Source organism: Cryptomeria japonica, chromosome 8 (genome assembly GCF_030272615.1).
Source record: "Cryptomeria japonica chromosome 8, Sugi_1.0, whole genome shotgun sequence".
In the NCBI taxonomy this organism is placed as follows: Eukaryota; Viridiplantae; Streptophyta; class Pinopsida; order Cupressales; family Cupressaceae; genus Cryptomeria; species Cryptomeria japonica.
The window spans coordinates 660107438-660119340 of NC_081412.1; the positions used below are offsets into that span (position 1 = coordinate 660107438).

General features: G+C 32.9%; 1 protein-coding gene across 1 annotated transcript; it reads right to left on the reverse strand.

The window, feature by feature from the left end:
• Positions 1–546: 546 nt before the first annotated feature.
• LOC131049688 (probable phospholipid hydroperoxide glutathione peroxidase) lies at positions 547–6369 on the reverse strand. Its single transcript, XM_059209775.1, has 6 exons — positions 5834–6369; positions 5631–5707; positions 4719–4780; positions 1299–1417; positions 974–1141; positions 547–807 (listed from the first exon to the last, which is right to left on the reverse strand). The coding sequence occupies exons 1-6, from the start codon at positions 5885–5887 to the stop codon at positions 775–777; spliced, it is 513 nt and encodes a 170-aa protein (XP_059065758.1). The 5' UTR covers positions 5888–6369; the 3' UTR covers positions 547–774.
• Between the last annotated feature and the right edge of the window lie 5534 nt (positions 6370–11903).

The following is an 11903-nucleotide window of genomic DNA, read 5'->3' on the forward strand; positions in this document are numbered from 1 at the left end:
CCCAATTTTATAATATAAAAAACTCAATTTTTACTATGTTCTATCTCCTTATCCAATGTTATTTTACAGAATATTTCGTTACATAGGATTAGATAGGAATCTCCGTATGTGACTATATTTTGTGAACTCTCAGCTCATTTTAACTGTTTTTTTTGACAATGTTGTGTTTACTTGATCATAAATTTACCCTAATATTATATTTATCCATTTCATAGAATAAGAAAGAAGTCCGTGTAATCTTAATCAAGGGCGATTTTTTTTAATTGCAGCTTCCAATTCAGTTTTACGGTTCTTCGTTTTTTTTAAAGATGTGTTTCAGTTTCTGTATATATCAATAGTAACTAAATATGATGTTTTTCACGTTAACAGAGGCAGTATGTTTTAAATTACTCAACTAATCTAGAGTAAGATGATGCAGAAAAAAGTTAAGCCACTAGACGGATATTTTACTAGAAAGAATGGTGTAATATTTTTCAAATATGCTGAAAAGAAAAGGCCAATAAGCATGTAAGTTACTGATTTGTTTTAAAACGTCAAGAGCTGCTATACTGAAAAATGAACCATGAGCACTCTCTAATTATTTTACATATAAAATCATATGAAATACAATAGATCAACTGTATCTGCAATACTAATATGTCCTGTGAATAGTAAGTAGTGATCCATTTTATCTTGTGTAGTATAATCAGAACCATGTCTCAGTTGAATTATTACTTCTTTATTCTCCAGCATCCTGGCAAATAGAATGGCTACAACAGGTAGTTTATCAGAGCATTAGGCAACACCCAACAGCTTCTTGATATCTTTCTGCAAACAAAAGATTACAAATATTAGCCAGTATTCTTCTAAGACATGTCATAGAACAATAAAACAACTTTGAAGAGTTTTATTGAAAATGCAATTTTCATTTTATAAATTAACCAAATAATGAAATATGATATATAGAACTGTAAATGTTTGTATTTCCAAGCACCTCAATCTTCAACGGAGATGTGGTGGGTGCATATCTATCAACCACGTTTCCATCTTTGTCCACCAAAAACTTAGTGAAGTTCCATTTTATACTGTCACCAAAAAATCCACCTTTGCTTGATTTCAAAAACTTGTAGATGGGAGCTGCATTACCACCATTGACCTCAACCTACATCATCGAAGTGCAATACAAACACAGACGATTTAATAAGGCAATCTTATTTGCTAATTAATTGAAACTTCCAATTTTCTTATGATAACATAGCCCCTAAAATAATTAGCAAAGATAAATAATAAGCAAACAAAATATAGCTAAATATGCTAACCTTGTCAAAAATGGGAAACTCTGCTTTAAAGCGAGTACATGCCACTTCAACAATCTGCTCGTTATTACCTGGTTCCTGCCCACCAAACTGATTGCATGGGAAGGCTAGGATTTCTACTCCTGTAGTTATCCATATTGAAAGTTGTCAGAAAGCTTCAGGACATGTCAAGAAAAACCAAGGATTGAAAGCTAAATTTAAGAAAATTTATTGGTTATATGATATAATTGGAGGTCAGGCCCTTTTCATGTATGATCTAATTGGAGGTGAAGACCATTTGCAGCCATAGGCTTGGGTTGTCTATCAAAATTCATTTATATTTTATAACTCAATCATTGTTTTAGTTCATAACTACCTGAATACCAAGGACAGTGTCTCTCTTGTAAATTCAGTTATCCCAGGAATTTGAACTGCATGCATATGTCCCCTAGAATGTATTTGTTGAAACCTAGATCACCTACAGCGTTCACATGTGATTTCTGTCATCTATAAAAGAATTATTTTGCCAGACTGAGGTACCACTTTTGAAATGAGGCCATAGAATGGAGTCTAATCAGGCTCTGGGAATAGTACAAAAAGAGAGGATTGTGAATAAAGTTGAACAGAAATTTTTATTTATGGTATTATTAAATTTACTAGGCAACCTAGGGGAATTTTGGTGGGCATTTTTTATTAACGTTTACATAAAAGAAAGTTGGCTAGGTACCAAACAAATCTTTAACAGTAATTGCAAAAGAATTGAAGAACTGATGACATCATGCAAACTTTAGCCATTCCGAAGAAAAAGCCTAGAGAATGTTAGGTTTATACTTGCTTCAATATTTATCAATTGCTTGACTCGTATTACAGAAAAATGCCAAGAAAATTGGAGACTCTGACCACTACCGATGTGCACTTAGTGCAGGCTCTGTAATTTCTCACTTAAGCTACCTTACATAAATGGTCTAATCTTATATACTTTTTCCCCTGATCTCCCCATTTTAACTTTTTGAGTATTGTTGTCTAAGAAAAGGAAAGCTGGCAGAAAGCTAAAATTTCTTGATTCTCAACTTAAAGAAGTCACAGAACTAAAGCTTCAATAACTATGAGTGATATACTGTCTCGAGCTCCCTCGCACCATCTAATCAAATCAAATTGAAACTATTTACTGTGAGGCATAATCTGTAACAATTCACAATCTAGAATCATGAGAAATCTTGTAAATCACAGGCAGAACACCAAACTTAGCCTAGAACAAACAGGGGCATGCTAGGTTGAAAGTCTAGCCTATCCACGTTCTCTAACAAAAAGACTCAAGTAGCTTGATTAAGACTCTGGCTTGACCTCTTGTTTGAGAACCACTTCCACAAGTACAAAGTTAATAGAAACATTATGGCATCAATCCTGAAGACTTCAGTCTGGACCATGGTACCAGCCAATAGGGAACAAAAGTAAAAGTAAATATGCTTTTTCATTTTTCTTGCAACATGGCCTTTTAGAGAATGAGTTGATGTCCATCCATCTCTCTAGTCTATAACCTTAATTGACTTGAACTCAAAAATTATACATGAAGTAATGCATGCTTTGATCTTGAAAAGGATTCTATTTGCTCAAATGCACTTCATGTTTATTCTGGTCATCTCATATTTCATTTACTAAATGTTTTTAATATGGTTACTGTGGATCAGATGTGCTATGATGACACTCTGTTTAAACTAATGTTGAAATTCTCGACACAATCTACCTGTAGAAAAATAATTTGGAAGTCGATACACAACAATCACATATTTCCCCCGTTAATGGGAAAAGTGGGATTGTTTCTTCAAAATTAAGGAAATAAGTACAATGGAAACCCTGCATATCACTCCCCTACAAAGCTAGTATAAGATGAACTTCAACAGAGCATCCAAAGAAAATCCAGGAGCTTCAGGAGCTAGATGTGTTATAAGAAATGAATAAGGGAAACTGATGAGAGAAACCACAATGAAGCAAAGTCCAAGCCTTCATTGTGAGTTTGCAACATGCAAGGTTTACGGTTGCAAAAAAGTAGATATTGAAGGTGACTCCATGATAACTGTAAATGTTGCAAAAAGTCACAAAATTGGAAAACTAAAAACCTAGCCATTCCTAAACTCATTGGATAGATATACAGTTCAGCATATTTTTAGGGAAATTAATGAAGAAGCAGATATAATTAGCAATTTTGCATTTGCCATGACTGAAGAAAGCATGATAAATTCAAAGGCCGATTCATGGCCAAAACTTAAACTAAAACTCATACGGCAATTAATGAACAAGATTACAATAGATAAGTTTCAACTTGTCATAACATTAATTAAAGCAATCATGATTCAGAGACCTGAGAGATTCTCTGGATGGCAACCTCCACAAAACATTCATATTTGAGATTTTGTTCATGCTAATCATAAATATCTTCTACATGAGGGCTACGGATGAGGCCAAATAAAGGTAAGAATAATGATGACATGGAACATCTTAACTCTCAAGGCACAATTCCAAAGAGTGTTAAACTCCTGCTAATTTTTAGAAGCCTGATGGATACAACTTTACATTTGGTGGGTGGCCAATGACAAATGGCTCTTCTTGGCGGTATAACAGAGTGGCAATTGAAAAAGAAATCTTCAAAACCTGAAGTGGATTGCTCCTCTATGCAATATAATAGGTGCTGGGAGAGGAATTCAGGGCAACTGATTGCCAACACAGGGCAAATACAGACATTTTAATGATGTTTGTGGCAGCGCCTCTGAATCTCAAAGAAGCTAAGGAACTGGTAAAGAAAATGGGGCAAAAGCGTTGATCAGGAGTTAGTTTCTTGGGGTCTGAATAAAGTCATTCTGATGACAGTCTTTGGTGCTGGTTTACCTCCTCTGAACAGGATTTTACTGGTTAACAATGACATTGTCAGCGACCTATAGAGACCTCTCATTGTGATGGGAATGCCACAGAAGGAGGTGAGACGGTGGAAATAGGCATATAGAGGAGCAGATTCCTTAAAGCAAGTGCTGGGACTAGTGACTATTCAAGGTAATGCTTGGCTAGTTGCACTCATTTCTGATAGCTCTGAAGATGAAAATGATATGTACTCTTAAATATTATAAATTTAGGAAGATCATTATATAGATCTTAATGATAGACTTATGTAAGTAGAAAGAAGTCAGAAGATAATATGATGCATCCCTTTACAGGATTTTTGTAATCTTGCGCTGTTTTTAAATGTCCTATAAGGCTTTTTTGTAAAAATCCAAAACTGATGAAAAACTGAAATATGTATTTTTCTGTTATATGTAATATAAAGGGAATGGTCCCCAAGACTGTAATTTACTGATTAAAAAAAAAATGGCACTGTGAATCTATTTTTGAAGAAATTAAATAAAAGGATTAAAATTGCACATAACAAATAGTATAGATTAGTTGCACAATTACCTTGATCCTTGTACTTTGCATACAATTCGTTCATCTCCTTATAGTTAGAGTTGGTCAGCCCACTGCCCAAACAACAATAACAAAATTATATCATTCAGCTGTTCCCGCAAATGCAGACAGTTACTTCCAAACAGTAAATAAAACAAAAGACAAAAACTCACTAGATCTGAGATGTGATTGAGATTTACAACCTTCAATTATTCAACACAAATACAAGATTGGGTGGTTGTTGTAACCAAGTTAAATCCAGGCTACTAAGAACTGTGAGATAAAGATGTCATATGCTTTATAAGCTTTGCCAATTGAAAGAGAGGTTAAGAGAGTGAAAAAAATCATAGAGCTATATTACATTCATTGCCCAACCCCCTACTAACAAGCTCTTGTGTCTAGTAAAAATTGTGAGAGGTCTAAGTTTTGCTAATAGGGAAACAGGCTAGAAAGTAGAAATCTCAGAGGTGAATTGCATTCAATGTCCATCCCTCCTACAAACGAATGCTTTAAATGTGCTTGTGTGCTAAATGCTCCTGGAAGCCTTTCAATACTTAGCTTGAGATGTAGGGATGTTTTAAAAGTAATGATCACGTCACATGTGAATTTATATTGCATAGTTACAGAGATTCAAGGCTGGATTAATTACAAGATTTGTCAAAAGGAATAAACTTACAAAATTACAAATTCTCATAATTCTATATGGGCGTCCTGCCCAGATTCTGACCTAAAAAGTAAGCCTTCAACTATTATCTTACAATGCTAATTTCAATTGAATAAATTTTTATTTTTTTGTCTAAAATGCCATTTTAATGCTGAAATCTGATTTTTGCAATTTGTCGAATTCAATTGGGTTAAAGGAAAAAACAGCGTCTAAAATAGATCATTATAAAATTGACAATTGAAACCAGAAAGTAAAATCACCATTGAGAGGCAACATTGACTATAAGTAAAACTTTGCCCTTGTAAATGCTGAGATCCACATCATTTCCTCTTATGTCCTGCAATTTTACATTTCTGATATCAGAATCAATATGCAAGCTAAGTCCAAGCTTCAAACTACAAAAATATTAGGTTCTTAAAATTACAAGGCAATAAATTAATGAGGGTATGGATTTAGAATCTACTTTAACGGTGAAGTCGTGGACAGAAGTCGTCCCTTCAGATGAGTTGCCGCCCATGATTGAAAAAGCTTGCGCGGCTGGGAAATGGAGAGAACACCCTTAAGAAAAGAATGAGTTTTAGTGGGGATGGCTAAATAAGACTTGTATAATGGAAATAACTTCAGAAAAAAGCATGGGTATGGTCAGATATCTGTTTAAGATGGATCAAACGAAATGAAACTGGATACAGAATTTATATGCAGGATAGCTTATAGGCCAAGGAAAAGGGGGTTTGAAATTTTGGTATTATAGGAAGCTTCCACGACACGTGTGGGCACGATAAACTAGATGGTATTCAAATTTCAACTCAAGCAGTTTTGATAAGAAGAGGAGATTGAATTTTATATTTGTTATAGACAGTAGGTAGTGATAAGAAGAGGAGATTGAATTTTATATTTGTTATAGACAGTAGGTAGTGTGTGAACAGAGGTAGAAGATAAATGAAGTACCCAGCTGGCCCTTGCGGCAAAAGCTGTCTTTGTTTAATTTCTGCCAAATACTTCAGTGACAGTTAGGAAGGAGGGCCCATGTTAATGTACTCTATTTCTATGGGTGTATAGAGTTATAAAGATGTTATGTTGTTAAAAAAAATTAGGTATGTTGGCATCGTAAATATAAACAATTAGGTATGTAGCATTGTAATTATTATTTTTATATTTAATAATGTTTTTTTTTTCTACTACTTTATAATTTATAAATAATTGTTTAATTTAATAATTTATAAAAATATTATTTATCTTTATTTTTATTGGTTCATATTGGAAATATTCAATACAAAAATTAAATTATTATTTATCTTTATTTCTATTTTTCATGTTGAAAATATTCAATGCAATAGACTCTTATTTGTCCTCATTCTTCTTGCTATTACCAACTTCTAAAGTAAAATCATTTTCAAAAGAGAAATGATCTTAGCCCAAATTATCTTCTATCTCAACACATTATTTAAAATTTGTATAGACAAATCGAAAAGTTTCAATATATCCTCTCTAGCATTAATTGAAATATTGACCCTAGTACTTTTCAAGAAACGCTTATTCTATATGCTCTTCTTGATTCATTCTTTTATATTTAACATTGCCTACTTTCTTCTTAGTGCCACAACTAGTTGCTTTCTTGAATTATGACTAATAGACACGCCAAAATATTTTTCTCTTTTACTAGACTATTTAAAGAAGAAAATGTGATGTTGGAGACAAGTATATGTCCATTAACTTTTATCTAGAAGGCCTTTAATGTTTCTTGCATTCATAATATTATGCCCAAACTAAAAGCAATTCCAATAATTAAAAATATTTTTGTCATAATCTAATCATTGCTTCCAAATTTCCTTTCATACTTTTTGTCCAATATCTTTTGGAAGGCCTTTTCTTAAATCCATTTTCATAAGAATTTGCATAGAAACAATTAATCTGCATCTATAGATCTCTAACAATAATACAACAAACTTAAAAACCTTACCCACAATGAAAAACCTTAAATTCCTTATGTGTGAATTATAGTTAAAATACCATAATCACATAAACAAAGAGCCTAAATCCTAACACCATTGCCCTCTCTAAGATCGTATCTATATTAACCACAAAAGTACAAACCACAAAAAGGCTTGAGCATAAGGGTAGATCACCATAGGGGTTTTTAGATGCGATCTTTAAAATTTTCTTAGCTCCTTATGTGTAGATTTGGGGGATAGGGCTAAAGAGTATCAAATCTTCCTATGAGCTCCACCTTATTATAATTTTCAATATCCTCTTGCACCCCTCTCCTACATCCAACAAAGTCATTTTTATTATCTTAACTATTCTAAGGGGTGCTCTTTTCAAGGCCCTTTTAATCTCCTCTTAGTTACATTGGATGATGATTTCTACTTATGAAAGATTGTTTTATTTCTTGTTACCATCTTTTTCTTAGGGAAACATTACACTTCCTGCTAGTCTTGACCTCCATGTATTTTATTAAGCATTTTCATATCATTTTTTCTTTGCTCTTGGATATTCTCTTAACAACATCAGACTTCTCGTTGTTAACATTTAGCTTAGCTACAACACAATACATTATCACAATATCCTCAGCCTAGATTTGTTTTTTCATTTCTACAAATGATGGATACAATAGAGGTTCCTTGCTTTGAAAAAATGTACTAGACTTCTCCAAGAAAACCATCATACTAAAAAATATTATTAATATTAATCTTAAATAATAATAAAATATTTTTATTCATTATCAATTTTTATATATTACAAAACTTAGAAATATTATAATTTTTGCATAAGAATATTATATTCTTATTTTTGAAGTTTTTTTTTTTAATTAAAAGACACGAGGCCAAAACTTTTTATTAGAAATATAAATTTTAATAAATAGATCAACAGATTAGGGGGAAGATCACACCTACAAAGGTTGTCATTACCAATCCTAACTAATATTGGAATTTGGGAATTTACATTCAAAACCACAATATAAGAGTAGAACATATCTCAAAAGTATCAGTGGCCATAAGAGTGGACATAAATTATATGAAAGTTCATAATGCGAACAAAATGAACATGATGAGCTCATTCTGGTGGGAAACAATCCCATTCTAAATAAATTATCTTGTACCAGATGGTAGGATTTTGCTAAGGAGTCTACAACTCCATTTGCCTCCCTATAACAATGATGAACTTTAGACAAATCAAAAGATTTTAACAATTCAATGGCTTGCTGAAGGAAGTACTCAAATTGGATGAATGGTATAAGGCTTTGATGACGATCAATGAATCCCCTTGAATACTTGAAAATTGTGTACACCACACTTAATTGCTAAAGAAAGGTCCATGAGGAGGGCAAAGAGTTCTGCAACATTATTTGTTGAGTGAGCAAATTATGGTCTCTTAAAATAACCCTAGCCCTGAAGCCCCTAAAAAAGCTTTAGAAGCCCCATCAAAATTAAGCTTCACCCAATTTGAAGGAGGTGGATTTCAAGCAATTTTCAGCCTATCTACTTTGGACTAGGAATTGAAAGACCCTTGTGCCGAAGGGAATTTGAGATAAGACCAGATTTTAAGGATAGAAGCATCACATGAAGAGAAGAATCTATGTGAACTTTGTGCTTTATTTAAATGATTCATTGCCACCTCTGAGATTGATTGCTCAATTTTAAAGAGAACTTGGCCAAGTTCTGATTTCCATTCTTATTTTTTAAGTTAATATATAAAAATAAGACAAATATTTTAATTTTTACGCCGAAGGCGTTCCCTATATGAGATGGACAAGCTGAAATTGAAAATCTATGGTTACAAGTTAATGAAAACCAATGCAAGACCATCAGAGATATCACGTCCATTCATTTTTTCCATTTTCTAAATTACTGCCTTTTTTTTGTGTGGCTGCTTTCTTTTAACCGAGGGTGTTCGTATTTCATTGTTTGTTGTGCACTTGCGTTATTTTTGTTGCCGTATGAAGAGACCTGTGCCTGTCAATACATGGACAAGATGATTTACATCCATCAAATCACATTCATTTTCCAGGAGATAGTCTCCACTGCTCTCTACTTGGTGGTCACCTCACTTAGCTTGCTCAGACCAATAGTTGGAGCAATCAATGTATGAAACATTATTGTGTACCCTAGAATTGTTTGAAGAGAATGGTGTCATGTTGATTTTGGTTGATTTTGATGGCGTTGTCATCTCTTCTACTCATGTTTCCATCGATATTTTTCTATATGGAATAAGATTAAACCGGTGTTTGTAGTGAATGTCCTCCTTTAGTTGTCTACTAAAATATCTAGCCTGTGTTGTAATAAGGTAAGATCATATTCCTTCTCATTTTATGTACAACCAAATATATATAGTGCACTATATATCTTTATCCTTCTCATTTTCTCAGAAAAGATTATACTTCGATTTAGCACCTCCTCCAAATCTGTGCTAAAGTTTCTAATGAGATTACATAAAGTATGAATTTAATAGTGTAGAACCAGATCGAATATTGTAAGAGAATCACAATACTCGATTGGGTTATTTATCTTCAACTCCAAACAAGAGGATAAACGTAGAAACTTAATATCTACGTAACATGCCATCCAAAATGCAACGATGACTTTTTCAAAACTAATTATTGAAGAACTAACAAATAAAAAGAATACAACCCAAAATCCTCCTAAGATATCTATTAGGTACTATGTGTATCATCAACTAGGGGAAAGGACCCAGTAGTTGAGCGTGCTCCAATTCTTGTGATAAAAGTTGTTGATTTAATACCCCCATACTCATTGATTTAATGTCCAACTTGTGTACAATATTGCACCAATAGTTATATGATAAGTACCAATAATTGAATGAAATTTACTATTTGTTGTGAAAAGTAACCAATCATGTGATGCCACATCAGCGACACAAGTATTGGGGCCCTTTTGCACACCTATTGGTCTCACTTTTTTTTGGGGTTGTTTTGGACACCTTGGCAAAAAGCATGTTGATGTGGCCCTGAAACCTTAGTTATAATTAGGGGACTTGCCAAGTAAGCTACTATAAAAAATTCAAAGTGATTTGAAATTTCCACAGGATTTTGAGAAGCGCGAAGTTAGGGTGCACAACTATTGGATCCTCTCCCCTAAATAAGAAACGACTAATATATAAAGAGAAGTAATTTGACAAAAAGATAACAACATTTATAATTCCTGTGTGGCAACAGACATAAATATATAAATTATAATCCATACTTTTGTCAAATAATGTCATTATGTAGAACACAATAAATGATGTAGTCGTGTTGGTCTTAGTATGGTTGTTTTTTGTTTGCTCAGCAGCTATATGGTTGGCTCTTTGATAGTTCTATGATGTTGTTGATGTATAGTTCTCTGTATGGTGGTCGTAGATGATGTTTAAACTTGTCGGTCTTTATTCTGCCCTTCTTATTTGTAATTTTTATTCAGCATTTACTCAATAAAATAAATAAATAAATATATACTGTGAGATTGGCATCTTCTAATATAACAAAAAAAAAAAAAAACTATACAAAATATTAGGTATCAACTTACCGTCAAATAGATGCCCTATGAAGACCGGTTCTTCTCATCCAGATTGACATCAGTTTTCCGCTTCCAGTGCCAAACATCAAGACATTATCTGCCAAACTGAAACCCATACATGTTAAACATTAAGACATTAGGTACAGATAGAATTTAATGCATATAGAAATATAAGGAGGATTTGATGTTTGAGCGGCAAATATTTCTCTCTCTCACCATCTAGATATAAAGTTAAAATATATTAAATTATTACCCCTCTCTCACACACACTCACTCTTCCCTATTCTATCTCTCCTCCTTTATATCCCTATATCTCCCTCTCTTTATTGTGAAGATAACATGAGTCTATTGAAAATGAATCTTGATTATCTTCTTTATAGACTCTTATTGGTAATGTTCAACTTGATTATACGATTCCCAGTTTTCTCATTTTAGTCATGTTTGGATCCATGTAAGTGGGTGCATAATTGATTTCAAGCTATCACTTTTCCATTAAGACATCTATTGCACAAACAACATCATTTTGTAAATGATCTATCAATTGACCTCATGTATTCCCCAAATGCATACAATGCATAGAACAAACTTTTCCCTAACTGACCTTTCACACCTTTTTGGCATACCCATTACACACTAAAGTGCAATTGCTAGTAAATATATGATCATACAAAAGTGTGAATGATTTTACATTTCACTCACACAAACTGATCACCCTTTTTAGAGTATAGATAGAATATGTACAGTTAAAATAAAATACATACACCATCCAGCAAGCAACTTAAATGACTCAAGTTAGGCATAGCAAAATGAATCGACTTTTTCCTCCATAATAATAAGTTTTACTTGATTACTATATTTTAAAAGTTTATTGTCGTTTATTTATTATTGATTAGATATTTCCAGCCTATAATTTTCCAAAGTAAACTACAATTAACAGTTTTAATTTCAACTTGTGCAGATTAGAAGCTTCCAGCCTGTCACTCTCCCGAGCTAAACTATATTTAACACGTTTAATTTAAGACG

Coding starts and splice junctions, on each gene's coding strand:
- LOC131049688 (XM_059209775.1), bottom strand. CDS start 5,887: ATGGGCGGCAACTCATCTGAAGGGACGACTTCTGTCCACGACTTCACC. Junction 5,708..5,833: donor TCCACGACTTCACCGTTAAA/GTAGATTCTAAA, acceptor GTAAAATTGCAG/GACATAAGAGGAAATGATGT. Junction 4,781..5,630: donor GTCAATGTTGCCTCTCAATG/GTGATTTTACTT, acceptor TTGTTTGGGCAG/TGGGCTGACCAACTCTAACT.